The sequence below is a fragment of the Hippoglossus stenolepis genome, chromosome 11 (genome assembly GCF_022539355.2).
Source record: "Hippoglossus stenolepis isolate QCI-W04-F060 chromosome 11, HSTE1.2, whole genome shotgun sequence".
Lineage (NCBI taxonomy): Eukaryota > Metazoa > Chordata > Actinopteri > Pleuronectiformes > Pleuronectidae > Hippoglossus > Hippoglossus stenolepis.
In genome coordinates, this window is record NC_061493.1 from 9,359,156 (window position 1) to 9,385,789 (window position 26,634).

The window sequence follows — 26,634 nt, forward strand, 5'->3', positions numbered from 1 at the left end:
GGAGTCACATGTGTTGTTGGCGCTAAGAGTCCCAGCGCCGAGCAGCAGGAGCAGCTGTGTGCCTGCAGCTCCTCTGGGCGGACACCTCCACTGTAACCACCGCCTCTTTCTCCAACTGCACTGGGACAGATTTATGCCTCGGCTTTTCTTTTCTTTTTTTTTATTAATATAATTTATGACCGCCAGTCCACCCTCCAGGACCCCTCCGGGACTGTGTGGCCGCGTCGGAGAAGCGTGAAGACGACATGGGAAGCCCCGGGTGTCCGCGACGAGCGACGCTTTGGTGGAAGTAGATCCCGTCTTCGAGCCGCCGGAGAGGGAAACTTTAAAACGAGGCTTGTTTTCGGAGCTCCTGCCTCCGCTCCCCTCCTCTCTCTCCCCGTAGGATTTGATTCAAAGGCGAAAACCAAGATGGCCGCCGACTCCGTGCAGGTAGGAAAAGTTGACAACGGCTGCGGGAAAGTGCGCAAACTTGCTCCGAACTTGCTCCTCAGAAGTTAGCAAGCACTTTTGTATTAACTTGATAAAAGTTGCGTCCGCTGCGGGTGTGCGGCGTTGTGTGGAAGTGAAGGGGCCTGTGCTGGGAGCCCACAGGCTTGTCTGGGAATCATCCATGGATCGAGGCCTGGGAAACAATTATCCAAAGTTAACTTCCCCTGAATTATCCCAGTTTCTCCCCGGTGCTGTGGTGCGGAGGCTGCGGGGCTTTGATGAAGGCAGCGGCCATTGTAGGGAGCGTGTTTAACGTCAGGGTTTGTTTTTAATTCACGTTAAATGAAGCTTCTGAAACTTCTTGTAGCCTCACGTAAAGTTAACCTGAGTTACTGCTGGGAAATAAACAGTCTTCCGCGTATTCACACACACACACACACACACACACACACACAACTATTCTTTAGTTGTATTACGTGCCTCGGTAATGTGTAATGAAACTGCAAAGTATCACTCATCTTATGTTGTGTTAGCTTGTTGTCTTGACGTAAAGTTTTTATCAAACCGGATGAAGTTCAAACTATGCCACCAACAAAGTAGGATACTCAGAAAAATGCCTATCATAACATTCACATGCACAATTTTGAACGTTACGAAGGAGTGTAAGTTGAAGTTAGCCTCCCAGTCAGGTCCCATTATTGTCCATGAGCAGTCATGACTCATTGATTAATGTGGTTTCACTTGAGTGACGTCAGACTTGAAATAGATTCAAATATATTGTGCAAGTGTTTCAGCTCATCCACAACTTTCATCTTGATCGAAAGTGCAGTCAGGCGTCACTGCAGCAATATCCTCCTACATGTTGATCACCCACACTGTTATTCATCTCTATGGAGAGCAGGGAGGAGGTTACAGCTGATAACAAAGCTGACACCTCATTGAAAAGGAAGTCTTTTTTTTTTGTATTAATAATGTTTCCCAGGGTTGGTGCAGACTGAAACTGATCACTGAAGCAACAGGTGGCGATGACCTGCAGCCATGTCACTGATGCTGCTTTATTCATAAGCATTAGCATTCATGTTATTCACTCGCCATAGGTGTTTGCTCTATGGCGTTATTAGTAACGTGGATGGATGACCTGGGCTTGGGTTTATGAAATTAAATTGCCATACTCGCCCATATTAAACTGTCTGAAAACAGTAATGGAAGCAGGGGTGTAGGCTTGATCCACCAGTTTCCTCCTGAGTTTGAGCACATAAATGGATAAATACGTCATTTTTTTTGGGGAGCTCATCATAAAAGTGATTATGATATTTAAGTTAAGCACCAAGCCAGACTGGAGGATGTAAGCTAAACAATTTTACCATTATAGATGTTTGTGATGTTTGAGTTGGTTGCAAACTTGCATTTATATCTAGAATGGCACTTAGTAGAGAACGTTGCTCTGCCAAGGCCTAATAGTCCCCTAATGAAACCACATTTTATATTCACTAGATTCAAATAGTTATTCTGATCTTCAAATTATTCAGTCATAAATATCAGTCCCCGACACGTGCCTGACTTTTTCCCTCATCAAGATCCATGAATTAGTCTCAGAGAAAATAACAAAAACTCTATCTCACAATGTTAACAAGAGTGTTAAGATATTCATAGATTTGCCCCCTGATCTGGATCCACACTAATATTCATCGCATCCTTCCACCAAGTTTCATGAAAATCTGGTCAGTGGTTTTTGTGTAATTTTGCCTACAAACATACAAACAAGCGCACAGGCTTCAGTGAAGAAATTTGTTGACTTAAAGAAAAAAGTACAATTTGCAATCGGATTTTATAAAACATTTGCACAATGTGATCATTATATTATTTGTTTAGTGAAATCATGGCATCATTTCACCCAAAGTTGTTGAAGATAAAAAAAATATTGTTCAGTACTTATCACAATACCCGAGGAGAACCTTCTGTGTACAATATTTATTTAGGTGCAAAAAGGATCATTTATTACTTACATTCTATTTTTCAGTTAATATTTATAGTATGGACTAATCTGAAATACTTGTCCCTCTATGGATCTTTATTTAATGTTAAAAAAGGAAATGTATGTGAAGTTAACACCCATCCATTTGTTTTTGATCCACCTGTCAGTTTCAGCTGACGTGCTCAATACTTAACGACTAGCAAAATCAAACTGACAGTGTTTGGTCTGTCAGGATTATCAGTCGTCAGTGACAGTTTGTCAGTGACAGATGATAAATTACTCACCAACACACACAATAACACAAGCCCGGACTTGTGTTATGTTCCTAAAGATTGTTGTTAAGTTTGCATATTTCTAAAGTTAAAAAAAGATACAAAAACTACATCTGGAAGTCATGTTTTCACTGTTAAAAGACGTCTCTATGTTTTAACCAGGGTACACCAAACCAGCTTAACAACATATATAACTGTTGTGGTTTAAATGGAGTGGATCCAGATCACCTCAACACAGCAAACAGTGCTTTAGTAGTTTGTTCTCCTTTTGTTACATTGCAGCATCCCAGAATAAATCTTTTGTCTGCCCAGCTCAGGAATGACCATTAACATTGACCTGATGGTGTGAAATGTTACCCACAGTTGACGTGCGTGGGACGCGTGTGCGACTCATGCAAAAGCTGCATTTGTAGATCTACGTTTATTAGCCTGTGTTGCTATTTCTGGTTGCAGCAGGGCACCAGGCTGTGGCCAGTTCTCTGCCAGCCAGCTGTGGGGTAAGACTGCCGGGTGTCAGGTTGTAGGCTGAGATGGCAAGGGCTTGATTTTTTTTTTGGTCTTTACTTTAAAAAAAAACAAAAAAACACAGGCGAGTCTGAATAGTGGCCTCAACTTTTCCATTGTCCTATTGTCTGAATGGACCTCCTGTTTTAGGACTTGGAGCTTTCAGGCTTAAATACTAAGTTGACCTGCTTACACTTGAGGTTTAGACCTAATGTTTGCTTTTACCTCACAGTTTCCTTTCATGTCGTGTACTGAAAGAGTTCCTAAAAGGTTTAGCATGAGTAGCTATCAACTGTAGGTAACCTTTGTAAGAATATTATCAACTGACTATTTAATCAGTTGATAATAAGTCTTAGATAGGCAGTCTGTTAGCAATACATGTAATAGTTTTTATATGCAGATTAACATCCCTTATTTTGCCTTTTATATAAATTAAGCAGTCCTTTGGATTCCTTACATGTTTGAGATTGTCTTTTCATTTGTTGCGAGCCTTGAACATTACACAGAGCAGCGAGCAGTGCTACACTGACGAAAACAAGTTTCCTCCATCCATCATAATCCCTGTGCATTGTGCTATGTGTGGAAACCTTTGCTTACAATTCCTGCTTTACTTGTCTTTGATCCAAAAAAGTCCATAGTCCCCTGAGTAGCGTCATTGACCCCCCGACTAGGTGATACATTCAAGCAGCGAGAAATGATAAGGCTGTACAGGTAAAAGAACAACTCGAGGAAGTATTTCAGTAACAGAGAAACCAGAGGTGAAACCAATCCTGCAAATGAGCGCCCACTCGCTTTCTTTGAATATAGTTTCTTTTGTTTGATCTCAAATTCAAACGCAGCCCCTGTGGGTGCACTAGCTGATTTATTTCCACCTTATCTGATTGGCCTTTCATGGATTTCCTTGTATTGTTGCACAGTGAAATAGGCCCTTTTGGGTGTCCTCATGCTGTCCTCACACCACATTAGTTTCGCAGGGTAGTGAGCTGAAGAAGAGAGCAGATTATTAACTATTAATATTTTTTACTCCACACTCCATTCTTCCACTTCCAGGAGTTGTGACCTCCATTTTACCTATGAGTCATCAAGGAGGCTCTGGACCGGGATATGTGAAAACTATAGCTTCCTCTAAAGTGAGCACCTATAGAAAGGAGAGTGGGGGGTTTCTTGAGGGCTTGGTGAGTGACTCAGCCAATGGAAATCTCTTCTCACTAAATATGATGTAATTTCCCAACATAAACCTGTCAGTCAGAAGTAGAGGAGATACTATGAGGGTTTCCTTCAGGTAACTGTTAAGCTGAGGTAGTTTTCCACCTAGATGCTGATGCAACTCATCTTATGATCAATTGAATTCGTAGATGACAGTTCAAATAATATCCAAACTAAATCTGAAAGCCTTTGCTGTGTTAAATTTGGCCTCTTCTCTTGGAGAGGAAGTGTAGGTGGTCTTTGATTGACGCTAGGTGGCTAACCTCCAAAATACCTGGATGCTTTGTGAAACTGTAGCATGCATAAAAGATAATGCAGCCTATATGGTGCGCTACCGACATGTGTCTTAAAGGCATAGCAATAGCGATAAATAACAATTCACTCATTATCTGCCCTAGTGGGAACCTTTTGGAGTCTCAGGGGTAAACAGTGTTGCAGCCAAATCCAATACAATTGAAGAAATTAGTGAACTATCTTCAGACGTAACAGAACAACAGAAAAAAACATAACATGCCTCCATACTGTGTGTGTGTGTGGTGTCATTAAATTGTCCGGAAGCACGACATTCAAATTCGACTCGAAACGGCGTCATTTACACAAAGTTTTAAGCCGAAATTTCCGCTGATCTGACCAGGTGCATTCAGGGACCGTCGGAAATGCTGTTGTCTGCTAGCTTATCCATTTCTGGTGGACTTTTAGGCTTAAAACACAGTGGAAATGAACTCGTTTAGAGTGGAATATGAATGTCGTGGCTTGTGGACACTTTGATGACACCACACGAGCAGCATGTTATGTTTTTTCTGTTGATAGGTCTGATAGGTCACTAATGTCTTCAATTGTATTGGATTCGGCTGCTTCACTGTTTACCCCTAAAACTCCTGAAGTGTTTTGTGGACTCAAACACTTCCCCCACCCCTCCATCGGCATAGGGGTGAGTAGATAATGAGTGAATTTTCATTTCTGGGTGAACTATCCCTTTAAGCTACTTTAAGGCATTCACTGATCCCAGGACATTTTCCCGGAAATTTCCAGATGGGCTGTAAGTGAGAACGCAAATGTCTGATTTAGATTCTCTGGAAATTTTCTTGAACATTTCCTGCCAGGCAGCCACCCAGTAAAATGTGTGAAATATGTATGAATGAGCCCATGTGAAAATACATCAGGACAGTGTCTAGAAAATTCACAGCGAGCTGGCGTGTAGGTGACATTTTGAACACATGATGGACTGAAAGAAAACAAAAAGAAAACAAATTTCTCAGGATGAAAAAGAAGTGCCATAAAGTCCAGAGTTTGTCTGAATATGGCTTTACAGTGACAATAATTGATTTGTGTGTATATTTAAGTCTTGTTTTCACTGGTCGACAAAAAGCACCATCAAACCATTTTTATCTCTAATTACAATAGCTTGAAGAGGAGACGTCATTGTGCTGGTTTTGCATGTTTACACTGATCTAAACCAAGCCAGCATAATGCCCTGCCAGTGTTATTTTAGATAGCAGAGACATGACGTATAACAGAACAGCGTCTGCGCTTGTCCTGCAGGATTTCCTCTTCACACACACACACACACACACACACACACACACGTCGATCAGCCTCTGAAACTATCTCCACTGCCGGCTTATTGCCAGAACGACAATGTGTTGTGTTCTTAAGTTCAAGACCTGAACTCTTTACAGTACTTGGCACCTTCTTGTAGTTGTTGCGGTGTCGTTACAGAGCCTCTCCTCCGCTACACAAGTTGCTTTCCAGGGGAGTTGAGGCCACAATGGACAGCCAGCATTATGTTTTTAACTGGAGTTAATTTTAGACACAGTCCTCTCCCTGGAGTGAGATTAGGTCCCTTCTGGGCTGCTCTGACCTCACAGAGTGAGACACTAAGAGGGATTTGGCTGTCGCTGCTCAGACAGTTTATCTTCGCTGTTGATGTCAATGGGTTGGGTGAGAAAGAGAGCGTAAAATGAGTGAGCTGGAGAAAATTGCGTCGTAGCAGAGTGAATGAGCGTGGCTCTCAGCAGAGCCCCTATCAGTTATGGTGTAGCTTAACCTCTGTGACCGAGGATAGTACTGCTCCAACATGGCAACAGAACGTCGGTGGAGTTTGTGTGCTGATAGTGTAGCTGGTCAGGAGAACATGCATGGACTGGATTGTTCAACTGATCTAGAGATGGAGTTGAATGAAACCGATGAAGTTATGGTAAGGCACAAGGATTAGTAAAACCTCGAGTTTTTGAATCAGTCCCATCTGTTTCCCCGTAGGTAGCTGTGATTTAACATTAAATGTAAGCAAATAGCACTAAGCCTAAATATATGAATATGTGGATGAAAATATGTGTTTTTCTTTTTTCGTATCAGAATCATGACGAGTTAAATGCAACAAGAAGATCTCGTGATAGTCACAGTGTGATGATGCTGTTTTTCACGTCCCTGTATGCCCTCGTTTTATGAATGGAATAAGTTCATTTTCTCACACTTGCAGCAAACTTGGCACAATTTCAGAGACTTTAGACTTTCCGAGTTCTGGTATAACTTTTACAATATATACATTGAGGGCAGGGAGTTGTTTCTGTTATCTGGAACAATGTGTATGCTTAACTAATGTAGCAATTCTAATTTCCACAGTGAGGGCAGGGTTCATATCATGGTTTGTAATCTGGCTTGTTAAAGCTATGGTGACTCATAGGTTAAAGTTAAGTGTTGGTAATTTCATAGTTGTGACATGTAACTAAATTAACACCTCATGTTGTCAATATTAAATAATAAGTTAGAAGATATTTTTAAACCGAACAACTTAGATTGATGAACTGTATAATGAAATGGAATAAACAGACTATTTACAATCCTCAGATAGTCACAGAAATATTCTGTGATTAGTAAGTGGAGCTTCACCAGTGCAACACTAAATTCATCACGACCTTTAAAGCCATTCAGGAAGTAACTTTTAATCCCGCTTTAGTTAAGGTGACGGCTTTGAGGATGCAGGTCAATGGTGACTGACGGCAGCAGTGAAAACACAGCATACAGAGGCTAGCTGAAGTTCAAACCACACCATTACACTGGGTTGACCTCAGATCGCACAGGTTGAGCAACCAGTTTAAAATCCCTGATCATCAGAAATTAATATTCAGTGGATTTCAATCATTAGAACAATGAAATGCATTAGTTAGATGATTGTTCATTGAAAATGAGTAATAGTAGAAAAATGTTATTGATCAATTCAAATCACAATCGGATCACACAGGTTTTGAATTAAATTCACTGGTTATTATGAGAAACTCAGTGGCCTCTGAGGTGAAACTGTCTGAAGCTCTTCTTCTCTTATCACTTCTTTACTGGTGGAAATGCATGCTGCTGAAATATTGCAGGTTGGTGCATCGTTTTAGTCAACACTCTATATTGATATGGTCTGTTGGTTTAATGCAACACAGAAAATGCCAGTGTGCAAAGAAGTTGTTGACGTATCCACTGACCTCCCTATGTCCTCTCCTCCTCTTTCTCTGGCATCCCATTTTCCTCTTCCTCCTTCTTTTCCTCCCTCATTGACCTCTAAATCACATTCCACATCTTCCTCCTATCGCCTCTTCTTCCTTGTCCTCCACTCCTGTCCTCCAGGGGGATGCCAGGGGCCAGCTGGTGGCGGAGCGACTGGGTCTGGGACATAACCTGGACTTATCCGACACCATGGTCCAACAAAAACTAGACGAGATCAAGGAGCAGATCCGCCGTGAGATCCGCAAGGAGCTGAAGATCAAGGAGGGTGCAGAGAACCTGCGCAAGGTAAAACCAGATTTTGTTTGATAGTGGACAGGCTTTATGTCAAAGGGGTAATCCAGTGATTTAGTTTTGCACGTCTATGACAATAGAGGCGAAGTCAGCTGAAATGTATGACAGTAGAGCAGGTCAAGCTTCAGAAATACTCTCCGATACTCTTGTCAAAATCAAATCCACATCTTCATCAGATTCTCTTTGTCAGGGAAATGCACACGTCTTTCAAACTCCACCAATACAAAGTGTCTCCAGAACCTGAGAAAGCATGGTTTTCTCTTACTCTGTACCCCTTGCTGTGACTAATAAACGGACTGTTATGATTAAAAAGTTGTGGAATTTCCTTATTATTTGAGAAAACTGTCTTAATTCTTTTCTGTCTCCTCCACTCTCCTCTCCTCAGGTCACCACAGACAAGAAGAGTTTGGCCTATGTGGATAACATGCTGAAAAAATCTAATAAGAAGGTTGAGGAGCTTCACCAGGAGCTACAAGAGCTTAACGCCCACATTGTGGTCAAAGATCCTGAAGAACTGCTAGGTAACAGCAGAAGCACCACACTGAAACACCGCAAGAGGATTTACTAAACATTAACCAAGTAGTCAAGACAGTAAACACAAATTAATTCTACACCATTACATTGTTATGAACCATGTGCTTTTGTTTTGTGGTTAGATTGCCAAGTCATTTGTCAAGCAAGACAACATTTAATGGTTTCAGCTTATCAGTGTGCTTTGGTTTGGTAATTTGTCATATACCAAACAAGTAATGGAATAATTGAGAAAATTATCAGCGGATTAAACATAATGCAAAGTTCCAGCCATAATGGAAACCAAAACAAAAAATTGTTTTGCTAAATGGGTGCATTTACACAGGGAACATATATGCTTTAGAGGAACAGGGTCATTTAGAGATATGTAATGTGTTTACAGTACATGGTCAACTTTTCCAGTATTTCAGGTATTGTTCATGTTGTGATCTGAAGATAAAGGTCAATTCTCCATAGTCTGACTCTGAACTGTACAGACTGAGTTGCAGTCCAGTTTGCAGATTTGACTGCAGCCATTTCCATTTGATGACTTTCTTGCTAGCAGCACAAACTATTTAATTTTTAAGACTATTTCACAGAACAATATCAACTTCTGAGTGTTTCATATCTTTAACAACTTCCTACCCAGATACTGTTTTTATTATAACTGCAAAGTATCACTGAGTAAATCATTTTGGCAGTGTTGTGTTAGAGCAACACCTTTATAAACACACACACACAGAGCACATTGCTGGTTTGGAGGTGACTCACTCTCCAGAGGCTGACATTGTTGCATTCCACATTCCAGCGACAGTTACAATGAGCTGCCGATTGTTCCCCTTCGAGGCTGTTGAAAGCCTGCTCCTGTGTGTTTTTCGACAACAATGGAATTTGTAGAGGGTTTACCACAAGAGTGATGTGCGCTCAGCATGGTTTTGTTACACTAGTTGCTTTACGGAGTTTTTTGCTGGTGGCGAGTGTTCGGGTGAACTCGGGAAGAGTAGGAACTGCATTTGTCTGCCTGTTGCCATCATGTCCCCTGGTACAATTGACATTAGGAAGTAGATGAGGAGGGGTGTTTGGGGAGGGAAGGGAAGGGAGGTTGTCTTGGTAAATGGTTATCTTAAGTGCTAACAAATTTAGCCTGACTCTGCGACCCTGTATCTGATGAACGAGGGCTTTCTTTTTTAGTGATGCGACGCCAGAGGAATGTTGCTGGCAGTTGCTAAATGATGGAGAGGGACTGAGTGTAGCATGAGGCAACGTCTTCAAGTATGTTGAGCTCCTGAATCTGCGAGAGACGTTACTTGTTTCCTCTGAATTCATTGGAAGGACTTGCTCAACCTCTGCAAGCAGTCCAGAATGTGTTTTTGTTCCAGGAGAGATTTAAGGGGGCTCTGGATATTCTCAGCTGAGTCTAGAAATGGACCAACTCTCTCTCAGGTACTGTCTGTGAGCAGCAGCAGCAGCCGCTCAGACACAGGGTCACCATTCCCTCTGTCACATACTGTATGATATCATTCTCATGATCTCATTCTCATCTCGTAAAGAGACCTGCCCCAAGATCAGCAGTTTACTCCCTGAATACAAGCTCAGTCAGTTTTCCTTCTAGTCATCATATTACATCTCGCATGACAACCAGGTTTTTTTTTTAGGTCAGTTTCAAGTCCAGTTCTCCAAGTCATGATGTAATTGTTTAGAGCCTTTTGTTAACATGTTTCCCATTAGACACAGATGGGGTTAATCTGAGGGCGGGTTCCCCTTGTCAGCTGTCCAGCAGTGACATCAGCTATTCAGTAGCTGGCTGTCTTGTCCTCCGGCCCCGCGTGGGTTGCACCACGCTCAGGAGGAGGGGTGGGGTGTAGGGGTCCTTGAATTCTTGGCTCGATGTGAACTTGACCAAGCCCCGATAGTAGACTGGTTGACATACGCAGCACTTTTTCACATCTGTTTCTGAGCATGCATTTGTCATTTTCACTAACAGCTTTCACATGACACTACAGACCCTCATTATGCAATGTGAATTTTCAGTTTCGCCCCGAGCCCCTGTTCAATTCTCATTGTGTTTCTGCAGACATGTGGTTTGGAAGAGAAGCGGCAAGTGCTCACTCCATTTTTCCTATCTTACCCTGCCTCTTGGTGAATGGGAGGGTTGCCCCATAGAGGCTAATGTCCTTCCCTCCTGCACGCTAACAGAAACCTCTGCAGTGACGCTCTCTCAGCTTGTTAAGGATCATTAGATGACTCATTTTCAGGCTTTCATGCTTCCCTTTTTCCATTTCCCACAGGTGTTCAAAACTCATTAGACAGTGTTTTGATGAAAAATTCTGAGTGAATGAATCACAGAGCTGCCTGCTGGTCATTGTTATCTGTGTTTGGCATCGTCTGCGAGAATTACTGATGTTGCCAGTCGGGTCCACTTGAATGGACTCAACACCTTCAGTGAAATCAGATTTTTATTTGCAGTCACATTTCTAAGATGAGCTCCTTTATGACGCCATAAACGAAACTTGCAAGTCAAGTCAGGAGAAGTCAGGCAGGTTTTTTGCCCACCTCACATGTGTGTGAGAATGTTTTGCTTTGTGCAGCAGAGATTAGTCTGGGGAGGGGTTTACTCCTCACGAGTCCAGACATGAAAAAAAAAACACAACAAACCAGTGAGCTCATGACACAAAACTGTGGGGAGGAGGTACCTGTTTTTGTTTTCTCTTCATCATGAATATATTATTCTTATTTGCATACACTGTAATGTCACAATGGTATTGGCCACGGACACCACTATTCTGGTATTAACACAAGTAGGACAATAGTCTGATTAAGTCATTGCCATGTAATAGTGCTGCATGGTATACAGATACTAGAAACATAACGTGATACTCAGCCGTTAAAAACAAATTTGTATTAGTATCGCTACTTTGCGAATGAGACCCGGAGCACACCAGCTGCGGAACGGCTGCTCCGAGGAACGGCTGCTCCGAGGAACGGCTGCTGGAAGCGGTTGTCAGTTGTTCACACTGGCTGTGGTTCGGCCTCGGTTCTACAGCCAAGCCGCTACTGTCAAAGCTGTTTTTACACAGGGTTTATAGTGTGTGTGTGTGTGTGTGTGTGTGTGTGTGTGTGTGTGTGTGTGTGTGTGTGTGTGTGTGTGTGTGTGTGTGTGTGTGTGTGTGTGTGTGTGAGTGTGAGTGTGTGTGAGAGAGACTACTGCCCATCGCTTGAAGTTCATTAACTTTTAATATAACTACAGCCTTTCTGAGGTTTCTTGTATAACTACAGTATTTCCTTGTTTAAAAGTAGTCCTGTGTGCTCAAACAAATCCCAGTGCTCTACAGTATGAAGCCATGAATCTTCCCCTCATGCAAATATTTCACATAAAACTTAAAAGAAATTCAGTCAACAGAAACGCTGGACTGCTTTTATTTTGAAAAGGTTAGGCTACAGGAAGTGTTGTGTGACATATTGGACAGATAAATATTGAGACTGTGCCGCAGAACGCGGAAAAAAATTGTCGAGGAGAGCACCTCTGAACAGCAGCTGTTCCAGGACCTTTCCGCAGCCGTTGTGCTCCTGGTGACAGTGTTTCAATAAGGCGTGCTGAGTGCCCCCCTTTAGACATGCGGTTTTTCTCTCTCACTGCAGCAGCTGTCACACATGTCACATGTGCGTCTATAATAAGACTTTGTTATTAAAGATAACAAGTTATGATCTTGATCTTTACAATAACCCACATTTTATATAGCCTAATGCGATAAAAAGTAAGGCTATTTATCCATTTTCAAAACCCACCAATATGCATTAATACAAACAAACAAGAAAACACTTAACAGATAAATTACAACTTTATTGAGAATGGAAATAATGAGCATAAATGACATTGTAAGTCTGGCATTTCATGGAGATGAAGCGCAAACCCAGGATTAGCTTTCACACTACTGGTAGCCTCACAAACTACTTTGGCCCTAAATTTAAATTTATCATTTTTCTAACCCTTTTTGTTGTACTTCAGAAGTCTGGTGCCACTGGCTCAGATAGAGCAACTCTGTTTTTTAACGAAAAGTATCGAAAAAGTATTAAAATTCATTATTTGGTATCGAAACCAACATTTTGGTATCGTGACAACACTACCATGTAAACAGTATTTTCTGACCTTACCTTTACCTGAATAAGGTCATACTATGAGAATAAGCAATAAACGTATTAAGACAGATTAGTCTGGCTGTAGTCACATAATGTAGACGTCATTTTGCGACACCGACATACGGCATTTACCAACTGCTTGACGACGCATGCCCTGGGTTCGAGTGTAATGTCCATGTGAGTTGGAACAGAGAAGAGAGCCAATTACTTTTTCTTCTTCTTTGTTCAGTTTATTGGCGTTTGGCAACCAACGTCAAGGTGCATTACCGCCATCTACTGTGTTCATCTCCTCAGCCCTAATTCTTCTTCCTCCTCTCTGTTAGGTCCAGTCAAATGGAGTCTTGTGCTAACAAATCTCATTAAATTATAAACAGCAGCTCTCTGTAGATGCACTATGTGACAGCTGAAGTTGCTACCTGATGTGTTTTTAGTTTGCAAAGCTCTAGGTCACTTTCCAGAGCTGGCAGGACTGTTTAGCTAACTTCAAAATGGCTGACAGCCAAAAATAGCACTTGCGTGTGAGTTTCTATTTACAGTGAGTGTATATTTGTGGCAGACTCCAGCAGCACATAGTCATATATCTGTGAACCATAAGGTGTTAACTTGTATTTTCTTTCCCATCTTTACCCAGAATGCCCTCTGACCCCAGACACCCCTAACAGTGAGGCCAGAATGCACACAAGCAGTAGCCGCCTCGCCGCCCTGAAGAGACAGAACGATATTGAGCTCAAGGTCAAACAGGGCGCAGAGAACATGATTCAGATGTACTCCAACGGCCCCTCCAAGGTAAGGATTCAACAGGAGAAGGGCGGATTCACCTGACATTCAGGTTTTCGCTGCTTCATGTCGGGCAGCCAAGTGTGTGAAGTCACACACATCACTTATACTGTTTCTAATCTCGCTTGTTTAGTTTTCATTTTGTTCTATTAACATTGGACTCAACTAAAGCATGTGGAATCATCACCCATAAATTCACACAAGATACAAGCAGTCAGATGATCGAAAAGGTTCTGAACATAAGCATCATTAACATGTTAGCTCAGCTTAAAGGTGAACAGTAAAATCCCTAAATAAATATCCATCTGTTTACAGTCACAGTCTACAAATCAATTGCATGGTTCAACTTTGAAATGTTGTATTTGCATTAGTTGTGTGCACACAGTTTACTGTACAGAAAGTGATTATTGGCAACATTTCAAGAAAGCGCTCACTTTCCGTTGTAAATCCAAATACAATGTTTTAGTGTTGCCCAAACTTTAGGGTTGTGATCACATTCAAACACAGTAACCCACTGGTTGTGACCAGTTTAAGCAAAAATAGTGTTTTTACATGAGGTAATTGAAGCTGTAAAAATATCCAGAAATTCTTGCGGGAAAACAATTGACTGGATAAGAAAATAATATGAATTTGCATAGCAAAAATGTGTTCTTTTTTCTGGGTTACTCATTAACTGACCTCTTAGATGTACTGTACTGTACTTTCAACCCCGAGTTGGGCATCCTGACCCACAGGTGGGAGCCACTGATGATTAAAGTATCTTTTTCACAAGCTGACAGCTCGTGTTTCTCCCCCTCGTGGTCCCTATTATAGCGATTGTATCGTTTTCCCATAACCCATAGAAATGATGCTAAAGACTCAATACGGAATAAACCAGAATTATCACTGATGTGAGCTTTTTTTTTTTCCATCAAGAGTCAGAGAAACCAAGACCACATCACTTCATCAGGTTTTATTTACCTACGAGATTCTACATGACATACTAGATTTATTTTAACAGCTCAAAAGTAAGCTTGCCATTAAATGTCCAGTTGCTACACTGAATTTACGATCGCCACTACTTCTGGAAATACTTTTACTTAAATACTTCTTTATCATGCGGTTCTTACTACTTCACTAATGTCACTTCAGGCTGTCTTGCTAATTAGACCTGGTACATGTGTTGCGCTTTTGCAAAACACCACTGAGGACAAACACACAAGCTACATGACTGAGTTGTATCATGAACCATAGACTGAATGATTTCTAGACTCATCATCACCAGAACTGAGCTTTTGAAACTTGAGGTAGCAGAAGTGGGTTATTTATTTATTTATGAAGGTGCCATGGTCATTATCATTTCCAGTTTGAAAGCCAGCCTCTACTCTTGAAGATGGCTGAATGATACATGGCAGGTTTGCGTTTACAGCTTCACTGTAGGGGAGGAGGAAACTGACAAGGAGCTGACACACACTGTGTCATACATAGTGTTTGTGAACAAACACGGGGGTAAAAAATAACCCTTGGGTCACTGAGTGGAAAGAAAAAGGAGTTTCCCTAAGGTAGAGACTGCTTTTTGAGGAGGAATTAAAATAGTTTTTGTTTGGGTTAGATATTCAGTTGTGATGTTTTGTGTTGACTAATGTGAACTGCTTCCTGAAGTACATTTGGCTTCATCAATAGTAATAGAAGCCACTTTGTAGTAGACAGTTCAGTATAGTGTAAGGTTTCAGTGGTGTCATCTCTACTTGGCTGGTGATATAATTCTGTGTAATTTAATACCGCATCCATTTGTCATATTTGTGATGCCTTGAAAGTTCTTTTTTTAAAGGAGCGGTTTAACATTTTGGGAAATATGCTCATTTGATTTCAAGCTGAGAGGGTCAGTGGGTGACTGATGCCACCCTCTAGTCTGTATGGTAACTAAGAAGCTGCAGGTGATTAGTTCATCTTAGCAGTGGAAACAAGGGGAAACCTTTAGCCTGGCTCTGTCCAGACTGTCCCTACGAAGCTCTTCCTACCAGCACCTTGAACACTCCCTCATTATGTGCACATCTGTTTCTCGACGGCATCCAAGAAATGGTCCAGGGAGCCTCTGTGCCTGGCCAAGTATTAGTCCTGCACATGAACCCCCCCCCCCCCATTTAACAAAAACACTGCTTTGACAGATTTCTTGCTCTGAAAGTGTTTTATTTTAAAGAATCATAACTCTTGTGTATGCGTGCACTTTCTAAATTTAACTTCACACGCTCAATTTCTGTGTAATGGAAATTTGTGCTGAATTGTAAAAAAAAAAGTTAAAAGAAGCAATCAGACATTACTACTTGAATTACACCTAGCCAGACCCTGAAGGCCTTTGGTTTCAGTACTTTGTGCAAGTGAGTTTGGTTTAAAAAGAGTAGGCACCTGCAGAGCCTTTGTCTGTAACTGTAGTACAGTAATAAGGGCTGAAAACTGCCACACAACCCCGACCGTCTGTCTGGCCGGGGGAGGTCAGTGTTTTATGTGACCTTCCCCCCCGGTCAGACAGACTGAGAGAGGCACCTTCCAGCTGGAAATAGTCTTGTCCTGATGTCACAGAGGAAATGCCTGCTGGACAGAGGTCTTTCCTGTGCGCGCCGCCATCAACAACTAGGATTTTCACTTCAGAGGAATTCTGGGTGGAGTTTGATAACTGCACTCTGTGTGTATGTGTGTGCACGTTTGCATGTATGAGAAGCAATTACAACACAATGAGATTCCACTTTCTGTTTTGTGAATAAAATGTTCCATGTGGTCACTAGTACTTTGACTCCAATTTAGGGCATAGTCTGGCTTCCTGGCTGTTTGTGTTAAGTGCTCACAACAACATAACACAATCATCAAGTGATGATAGATGTGGAGCATTTGTCCTGATGTTGAAAGTTATTTGAAGAGAAGAGAAAACATTATTAGAACTTTTGAGACAGTCATTAGTTTACATAATGTGGCAATATTAACGGTTTCCTCTTCACTCATAGGATCGTAAGTTGCTAGCGACAGCCCAGCAGATGCTTCAGGACAGCAAGACGAAGATAGAGTTCATCAGGATGCAGATCCTTAAAGCCAGCCAGACCAGCGAGTTGAGCTTTGAGAACAATGATATGATGGGTGAGTCATTGCTTTCCTTCTGTCATCGATTACAGCAGCAAGGCCTCTGAGGAGAGATGCCCATAGTATATTAATACAGAAAGATTCATCAAAATAAGAATTAACATCCGTCCTTGTCCTCCAGAAAAGCCCATCATCAGCCCGTTAGACCTGCGGGTGGAGGAGCTGTGTCACCACGCCAGGATAGAGTCTGCTGTCGCAGAGGGAGCCAAGAATGTCATGAAACTTCTGGGTTCAGGAAAAGTCACAGAAAAAAAAGCGCATTCAGAGGTAAGTCTGCGTGCACGCGTGTTTGTGTACTTATTTAAAACAAGCACACGCAAAAAAGCTTCTCTTCACTGTTGTGTTGACTTCAAATTAAACTGATCCCTGCACTGCTGGTGTGCGGCAATAAAGTAAAATGGACTATGTAATTGATGTTTTTCTCTCTTCGTATCCTTCCTTCAACTTACCCCACACCCCTCTTTCTTTTTCTCTCACCAGGCCCAGGCTCGTTTTAATGAATCCAATCAAAAACTGGACCTCCTGCGATACTCCTTGGAGCAACGCCTCAATGAGTTACCTAAAAATCACCCCCGCAGCAGCAGCATCCTAGAGGAGTTGTCCCTGCTGTCGTCACCGGCCCTCAGTCCCAGATCTAGCCTCATCTCCACACAGAACCAGTACAGCACAGTCACCAAGCCCGCTGCACTCACAGGTGACTGGACCAAGGACATAATAATGGTTGTTGTTAACATTGTTCTGAACACAATATAACAGATGTTATTAGGTTTGGGTATTGAAAAACAAACTTGTTTTGCAGTCATAATTACTTCAGTGTTAATTTTGGCTCAATTTGCACGGTGATATAACACAGACATTTCATTCGTCATCCTGTTTTGTCTCATGTGTGCTCGACTCAAGAACACAAGTTTAATTTAAGCCAACAGACTTTGTTTGTGTAACGTTCCTTTAGTCACAAAGGAACAAACAGCCTTATTGGACGATGATAAATACTTCCTGTAAATTAGATTTAACAGTGGATTAGTTGCGCTAAATTGTCTAGTTTTATCCTCTTAAGCAGGACTGATTCGCCATGAATTCTGATACTTTTTCAGACCAAAAACAAGGCTCATTTTCTGCTGAGCTTTTTCAGCTCCATTTCATCCTTTTGAAAAGACGTGAATAGTATATTTTAATGGGTTTAATGTGTCTCTTTTAAAACTCTTCCTGTCTCACTGGTTTTCATACATTGTTGGCAGGTAGAGGACACGTATCATTCATAATTATCCTCATATAAACAGGTCTTAGGTCTGAGATGGTCTGTAAGTATGGTGGCCTAAGATAAGTCATTCTTTATATTTTAAACCTGAATCAGACTAGTCTAACAGAAGAACTTTGTAATCAACATATCTTAATGAAAGCAACCACAAGTAGCTTCTCCTGATAAAGTTTGAAAGTATTTCAGGAGCAGTTACAATGTGGGACAACTGATCTTGGTGACAGATTGTGTGACTAACGGAATGTTTGTCATCCTGCCTGACTTCCAGGCACGTTAGACGTCAGGCTCATGGGCTGTCAGGACCTTCTGGAAAATGTCCCGGGTCGTTCCAAAGCTGCGTCTGTCCCGCTGCCCGGCTGGAGCCCCAGCGAGACGCGCTCCTCCTTCATCAGCAGAGCAAATCGAAACCGCGGCGTGAGCTCAAGGAACCTGACAAAGAGCGAGGAGCTCTCCAGTAAGTCGGCCGCACGTCATACTCTTTCTGAAAACCATGAACGTTGATGAAAAGTAATTCTGTGATTCCATGAAACTTCACAAGTAACCAGTGAACATTAAGATTGGCCAGAAGAGTAACCTTATCTGTGATACCAGCTCGATTACACTCTCAAATCCCACATTGTTAATACACTTGTGTTTAACAAATGGAGCCTGTGTGTGTTGTGTTAGATGAGATCAGCGCAGTGTTGAAGCTGGACAACACGGTAGTCGGTCAGACAAGCTGGAGGCCAGCCAGCAACCAGGCCTGGGACCAGAAGTTTACATTGGAATTGGACCGGGTAAAACACACACATACACATCTGCACATCTGCCCTTGACCCGCATCTGTGCTGTTGACTCAGTGTTGTGTTTGTGCAGCAGAGTCTAATTTTCACATCTGTTTGATGTTATGTGTGTGTGTGTTTGTGTGGCTCTGTTGTGTAGTCTCGTGAGCTGGAGATCTCCGTGTACTGGCGTGACTGGCGATCGCTCTGTGCCGTCAAGTTCCTTCGGCTGGAAGACTTCCTGGACAATCAGCGTCATGGGATGTGTCTGTACCTTGAGCCACAAGGGATGCTGTTTGCTGAGGTAAACACACACACACACACACACACACACACACACACTAGGTAGTTCCATATAAGGATACACCTTGTGTCATTAAAACAACATACAGCCTCTGGTGGGCTGATACTTTTGATACAGTGAGTGAGTAAAATCAAAAACAAACATGGTGAAATATCTTGTTATTGGTAGTTCTCCTTATTGATCTTTTGACAATCTCTTATCATTTCCTATTTTGACAAGAGCAAGGGAAATTTGTCCTCTATAAAAAGAAACATTTTCATTGGTCCTGTGAGTTTCATTGTAACATTTTGCTGCACGTGTCATGATCATATCTCAAACGTCCTATGAAATTGGATAATTTTTTAGCTGCATTTCTCACCTGAATGGAACTCCATTCATTCTAGTTCATTTTAGTTCAAGGTTAGTCTCTCTTATCTTTCTTATTTATGACATTTTATTGATGCACCAAAGTCTCATCAGTGTCTCATGCATTTCTTCATCCACATTATCTGTGCAATATTAAACTGTAATCCCTTAACTATATATATATACATACATACACACACAAATGTCTGCAGCTTTTCACTGTTCTCATGATTTTGTTTTGTTTAGGTAACATTTTTCAACCCCGTCATTGAGAGACGACCAAAGTTACAAAGACAGAAGAAGATTTTCTCGAAGCAGCAAGGTGAGACATTGCTGTCAGCACATCACACTTTATCAAGGTGCACTCTTGTTATTCTCAGACATCAGTGATTAGATTTGTTAAAACAGGGATGGGTAGTTATTAAATATGGTCTAACTACCGTGTTATTTTTCCTGTTTTTACCACAAATCAGTTGTTAGGTAGCTAAAAGAAAGAAGAGATTTTTTGGGTTATTCAGAGACACCACTCTTTTCGTAGTTGTTGTTCTACTGTTTTTCACTGCTCCGGAGAAACATCATGACCTTTTGTCTCTTTCACTTTGTCTTTGTCAGGTAAAACGTTCCTGCGAGCCCCTCAGATGAACATCAACATTGCCACCTGGGGCCGCCTGGTGAGAAGAGCCATACCAACTGTCAGCACAAACTCCTTCAGCCCGCATGCCGCTGAGACTGGACACAGCAGTCTGCCTGGTTCACCTACACCTTGCAGGTACAAGAAACACACATGCACACAGATGTAGACAGTGCAAAGACGTTTTTAACTCATTGTAAAACTAGAAGGGCCCTCAGAAGAGCATATGCCTTAAATTCCATCAAGCTGCACCAAATTGCACACACTCATAGATCTAAGTTCTCTAAATGTGCCTTATTTTTTCATGTGTATCCATAAATTATTCCCATGGAGATAGGAAACAATTTCTAAAAACAATGTTAAAGATGAAACAATTCCTGGATCCGCCCCTTTGTCCAGATCCACGCCAAAATGTATTCTACCCATCCTTCCATGTTCCATCCTTTTAGTTTTTGTGTTATCCTGTTGACGAACAGAAATGGACAGGGGTGAAAACTTAGCCTCCTTGAATAAAAAATATATATTCAGCAACACTTACTATCTCTGAGCTGTTACTAAATTAACTCACACACTGTGGTTTCAAGAGCAAATGTGTGTGGCCGTCTTATTTTCTATAAGAAGTTGAAAAGGACAAAAAGTAATTAAGTGCCGCAGTCTCAGTAGCATTGGTGTCTGTACTAAACTGTACCTCTGTCCTGTCACAGTGACCCACTGGTGACCAAACTGGACTTTGACAAAGATCCCACACCAGTACCCAAACACTACCCAGTGCCCGATGACATCAGAGAACCACTGGTGCAGGACAAGATGCCCGACAAGGAGGAGGTACAGGTACAGGTACAACCAGTAGTGTTGATAAGGCAGCGAAGAACTGATGTAAACACAGACTAAAATGACAACCGAAGCAGCAGCTGAGCTCGTTTTCTGTTAAAAACAGAGCTTCACTCCTGTAGAGGTATCTTCTCTAATGCTTCACACTGAGCCCTGGAAGATGAGAAAAACCTGAGTAGTGATTCTGTAGCATCAACGACCAGATTCTCAAATAAAGTCAGTTAATGCAAAAGGAGACAAAACACATTTTTCAGGTACTGTTCACATTACCATCTCTATTGTCTGTGAACATCTGTCAGGCTTTGACTAAAGAAGTCGAGTAATAATGTCGAGAGTTAACAAGATTTACATTGTTTCTTCAAAATAGTTATGTCCCTGCAGATGAACACTGCATCTCTCATATAGATGTATAGATCTTTTATTATAACAATATTAACTTTATTTGTATAGTGTGTATATAGTATATTACATAAGAACATAGTTTTAGTTCTCAGTTATCATTTTTTGTTGACCAAAAGCCCAATTAAATTAGTCTATTTTATCTACTCTTATCTATTTTCCCCATATCTCTCACATTTATTTCTGTTCTCCTGTTTAATTTCTTCTGTGCAGGATGCGCTCGCCTCATTTGACTTCTTGAACAAGAGAAACAGTATGGTGGTGAAGGGAGATCTGGATGGAGGGGTGGAGCAGGACATCCAGCACCCGGACCTGGAGCTCACGGCCTTCCAGAAGGACCCAGAGATAAGGTGAGAGAGACACATGCCTGGTGGGTTTGTGTTACTTGTAAAGCGTCAAGGGAATTTCATACGAAACAGGAATAAGGAACTATTTCCAATAATATTACATATTGCTTTTAGCATCAGTGTTGGTCTGTTAATGATTTACAGACTCTAAGAATCAGGAAACAATAATGTGACACAGAAAGATCGTTAATGCTCACACTTTTTCGGGAACCTGCCTCTAGGTTTTCTACTGTACAGTTTTATTTTCATGCTGTGGACCTTGCAGATATAAAAAAGTAACCATTGAAATAGTTGCATGAGGAGAAACGCTGCCCTCTGGCTTTGACTTATTGTTGTTATTTTTTGTATTTTTACTTTTCATGCTGCAGTAAAAAAAATGACTTGTGTTGTCTGCTGCAGCCTGTTTCCTTTTATTCTAAACACCATCTTTATGCAGGTGAGTCTACACTGGATTCTTTATTCTTCTTCTTTACTGATGTTAACACTTATTTCTTCCAGGGAAGAAGAGCAGTTCCACTTCAGCCTCCAAGACTTTAAATGCGTGGCGGTCCTCGGACGTGGTCACTTTGGAAAGGTACATTTCATTTGATCATCAACAGAGGGCTGCAGCCAACGATCATGTTTAATGTTGACTGATCTGTTCTGTTTCTGTGAAGTATTGAAAAAGCTGAGGTGAAGGGGCATATTTATATTTAAATCACATTTACATGTTTGCTGAGTTTTTAATCTTATAGGACAAATCCTCATGTTTTAAGAAGTTGGAACTGGAAAATGTTGTTTCAGAATGTATCGAAATAGTTGATTCATCTTCTGTTGGTTGCCATTCGGATTCATGTTCTGATCCTTTAAGCTCTAACACAGCAAAGTAAGGATTAAACATAAGATGTTAATGTCTGTTCTCTGCAGGTGTTGTTAGCAGAGTATAAAAGCACCGGTGAGATGTTCGCCATCAAAGCTCTGAAGAAAGGGGACATTGTGGCTCGCGATGAGGTGGACAGGTAAATATTTCAAATTGATGCTCAAACTCCAAAATAGGAGGTTGAAAGACGTTCTTTTCTTAAGTTACACATTTCATCCCCCTCTGCTGCTGCAACTTCTCACGCGATCTTTCCATCTTTTTCTAGTCTCATGTGTGAGAAGAGGATTTTCGAAACGGTCAACAGCGTCCGCCACCCGTTCCTGGTCAACCTGTTTGCGTGTTTCCAGACACAGGAACATGTCTGTTTTGTCATGGAGTACGCGGCGGGAGGCGACCTGATGATGCACATCCACGCCGATGTGTTCTCTGAGCCCCGGGCTGTGTGAGTTACCAGAGCTCTAACTACGTAGTGGACAAGTTCTCACTGTAAATGATCCTAAAGTGAAGTGTAAATGATTCATGATTGTCTCTGTACATGTATCATGTATCAGATTGGCTCATGGGTGCCTTCGTCGTTTATGGGCAGTAATATAGTTTTTACTTTGTATATGTGATTTTAAAGTTAGACCTGCATATGACCTGCATCCACATACTGTAAGGAGCATTTTAATGTAAATTCTGAGCCAAAATACCTTTTGCATTTCCTGTTTAAACTTGCACACTTAGCTTGGTTCCCTCAGTTTAAAAATATCTTTCAGTAAAGCTCATGTAATAAAAGTTTGATTCGATTTCCTCTGTACTACACTAAATCTGGGATATCACTCCTGCGAGGCCTGACATCCCATACTTTATGTGTTTGTACCTCGTTCCTCTCCTTCGGGGAATATTAAGTAGAAGTCATAACATTTTGTTCTGTCCCTTAACAGATTCTATGCAGCCTGCGTTGTTCTGGGATTACAGTTCTTACATGAACACAAGATTGTCTACAGGTAACAGTTTGCATCATTTTTAATACACTATTTATTTCTATAAGACGCATTCAAGTCTCATAAATAATGTTGGTTCTTGCTTGTTTAAATTTGCAGAGATTTGAAGCTGGACAACCTGCTCCTGGACACAGAGGGCTACGTGAAGATCGCCGACTTTGGACTTTGCAAAGAAGGTAAATGTGGAGAAGACGCAGAATTGAAAAGATTCAGACTGTTGTTGTTGAATTGAATCCAGAGGCTCCAGATGTTTTATTTTCATCGATTTTAAAGAGGAACATTTCTGAATCTGTATCTCTATTAAAGATGAAATTGTAAAACCTAGCAAAAAGACATAGAGATCAATATTGTGTGTTTTATTACGACTGTATTGTATTATCACTAAAAGACACGTTTAACAATTCTAAATTATATTCTAAGTACTGTCAACAGATCTGTTATTAAAGTGACCACACCAGGGTCAAAGGCCAGAGGACAGATTATTCTTTTGTCTTAGCTGAGTAGGGTTTGTTGTTAAACTGCGTTTGTGTTGTGTTCAGGAATGGGTTTCAGGGACCGCACCAGCACCTTCTGTGGCACCCCCGAGTTTTTAGCCCCTGAGGTTTTGACTGAAACATCGTACACCCGCGCTGTGGACTGGTGGGGACTGGGCGTCCTCATCTTTGAGATGCTGGTTGGAGAGGTGAGTCCATTCTTTCCTTATTAGACACTGAATATTAATGTCCTACTACTCCGCCCTTTGACCCACACAATCCCCTGAGATAACGGTGATTCATCTTTTTCATTTCACCACGTCTCGTTCAGTCGCCTTTCCCCGGCGACGATGAGGAGGAGGTGTTTGACAGCATCGTCAACGATGAAGTCCGCTACCCACGATTCCTCTCAACTGAGGCCATCTCCATCATGAGGAGGGTGGGTAGATACGACTGTGAATGATTTCTAATGAATATTTTTTTATAGTGCAAGAGGATTCACATGGTAAATAACCAATACGTGTGTTTTCCCGGGAGTTAATCAGTTTTAATATGTTTTATTCTTCTTGTGTTCAGCTTTTGAGGAGGAGTCCAGAGCGACGCCTGGGAGCAGGAGAAAAGGACGCAGAGGAGGTTAAGAAACATCTATTCTTCAGGGTAAGAGACAAAGAAATGAAATGCTCTGCTTTGGTTTTTTCCATTTTTTATGTTGTAGGAATAGTTTGACATTTTAATTTGAAGAGATCTAGGCTATATGTTCCTCCCTTTTCCAGTCTTAATGCTGAGCTGAACTAAACAGTTGCTGCTACTTTGTGTCTCTTGGCAGCACATGGATTGGAACGGACTGCTGGCAAAGAAGGTGAAACCGCCGTTCGTGCCGACCATCCAGGGCTCTAGCGACGTCAGCAACTTCGACGATGAATTTACCTCAGAGGCTCCGATCTTAACCCCCCCCAGGGAACCCAGAGTGCTGCGCTCTGAGGAGCAGAACATGTTCTCTGACTTTGATTACATTGCTGACTGGTGTTAGCTTGACTCCTCTCTCTCCACACACACACACACACACACGCACACTGTGAACCAACCAACACAGCAGTGACTGTAGCTCATGTGTTTTTAAAACTCTTCCTCCTCCTCCTCCCTGCCCAAAACGTTGAGGAGGAGCAGCGGACATGGCTCCTCGAGCCTTCGGGCAAAAACCTTGTGCCATTGAGAAGAAAATTAAGTTGCCTCCTGAGGACCCCCACTTATTTTTTTAATCCACATGAAGAACTTTTTTTTAAAAGAAACAAGAACAAAAGAAACTCTGTTGTTGGAGAGTGAAGGAGGAGGGATGCTGTGTCCGTTGTCTGACCACTGAGAATGTTTTTCATATGAACTCTGAGAAGACGACAACAAATCACAATCCTGTTATTCAGTGTCACTGTCTTCAGTTTGTTTTGTTTTTTTTGATCTGTACAGATTATATTCAGTCGTATATTTTATTGTCATGTCTTGTTTTATTTGCAAAGCCCTCGCCGTAGCTTTAGGACATTTTTCTCTCACTGTAAAGTTTGACATTTCTGCCGCCATCGTGTGAGACTGGTGTTCAGTGAATTTTTCAAAAGTGCTCAAAGCATCATCGCTGAACTGCAACAAGCATCTTGACTACTACTGCTGCTCCTCGACTTGAAAACGAAGTAAACACTTCATTTCCCTGTGGCCCGGCCCTTGTTCACAAACCAGTTTAACACCTGGTTTTCTCACTTTGCAAGTTTGCATGTGTGCTGAGAAGATCCCACACAATAATAATAATACTCTAATGTAAAACAGCAGTCATGCTTCCTAAGCTGTTCAATAAGTGACCGTCACAGAGTTTCATTTGGAAACGATAAACACTCTGAACCTTTGGGCCAGAACAAACAATGCAGAATATTTAAATGTCTCTGACGCCCTCTAGTGGCTCTTCAGCTGAACTCAGTTCTAAAGATGCAAGTACCTCATTGGATCTCAGCACCTTTGAGGAATAAAAATCCAAACTTGATATTAGATTAATAATTCTTTGTCAGAACTGAGTTCAGCCGGCTCCTGTTTTTTTCTTTCCTTCCACATCGAAAGGTCAGGTGTGGATCTCAAATCATTTTTTTTCTCATTACCTCATTAGTGAACGTGAGTCTCATCGTTACAGCTACATGACCAAATCCCTCCTGTTCCTTTTACAGCAGCAAACAAAATCTTTGATCGACTGAAAGTGAACCTTTTGACAGATTATTTCTTTGGCCGGGGGCGGCACAGATTAAAGTTGATTTAGGTCTAAACGCCATTTAAATGCTCCCCTGACTGTTTCTGTGACATTTTTTTAAGCTGGAACAGTGAAACCAGCAGACGACTCTTGTCAGTTTGCATGTTGAATATGAATTGACTCTAATGTTGCAGACCTGTTGATATGAAACACTACAGGGAAGGGCAGGGTATATTATATATACATACTGTATGTACACAATTAAGCTGAAAGCACTAATTTTATCAATAGTTTTAATTATCTACGTTTCTTAATGATGAAAATAGATTGTACAAAGTTTTTTCCTTTTTTAAAAAATTCTTTGCTTGTGCTCGCCAGAGCGGAACCCTATGGATGGTACACACAGATACCTGAGTCACAACAGTCGCTGTTCACCCTGGTGTAAAAAAGGCATTTTCGCAGTCTGTTGCCTATCATGAATGCACAAATTAAACATTTGTAATAGTTCCTTC

General features: G+C 41.5%; 1 protein-coding gene across 5 annotated transcripts; it reads left to right on the plus strand.

Annotated features, from left to right (window-relative positions):
- pkn2a (protein kinase N2a) lies at positions 1 to 26,629 on the plus strand. 5 transcript variants are annotated; one of them, XM_035169198.2, is made up of 23 exons: positions 1 to 432; positions 8,002 to 8,166; positions 8,558 to 8,693; positions 13,451 to 13,605; positions 16,575 to 16,704; positions 16,829 to 16,974; positions 17,188 to 17,401; positions 18,234 to 18,419; positions 18,632 to 18,741; positions 18,887 to 19,030; positions 19,622 to 19,697; positions 19,988 to 20,144; positions 20,711 to 20,843; positions 21,450 to 21,586; positions 22,082 to 22,157; positions 22,490 to 22,581; positions 22,708 to 22,884; positions 23,369 to 23,431; positions 23,528 to 23,604; positions 23,968 to 24,110; positions 24,233 to 24,340; positions 24,478 to 24,558; positions 24,728 to 26,629. In XM_035169198.2, exons 1-23 carry the CDS (start codon positions 412 to 414, stop codon positions 24,929 to 24,931), a joined length of 2,931 nt encoding a protein of 976 aa, XP_035025089.1. In that variant the 5' UTR covers positions 1 to 411; the 3' UTR covers positions 24,932 to 26,629. The 5 variants fall into 5 exon arrangements, with proteins under 5 accessions (XP_035025089.1, XP_035025090.1, XP_035025086.1 ...); XM_035169199.2 differs by having other exon boundaries at positions 2 to 432; positions 20,711 to 20,837; XM_035169195.2 differs by lacking the exon at positions 1 to 432 and adding an exon at positions 5,298 to 6,586.
- Positions 26,630 to 26,634: the final 5 nt, after the last annotated feature.

Excerpts from the sequence above, each read along its gene's own strand:
- pkn2a (XM_035169195.2), top strand. The coding sequence starts at position 6,467 with ATGGCAACAGAACGTCGGTGGAGTTTGTGTGCTGATAGTGTAGCTGGT. Across the intron at positions 20,844-21,449 it reads AGGAGGAGGTACAGGTACAG|GATGCGCTCGCCTCATTTGA; the intron begins GTACAACCAGTA and ends TCTTCTGTGCAG. Across the intron at positions 24,341-24,477 it reads CCATCTCCATCATGAGGAGG|CTTTTGAGGAGGAGTCCAGA; the intron begins GTGGGTAGATAC and ends TCTTGTGTTCAG.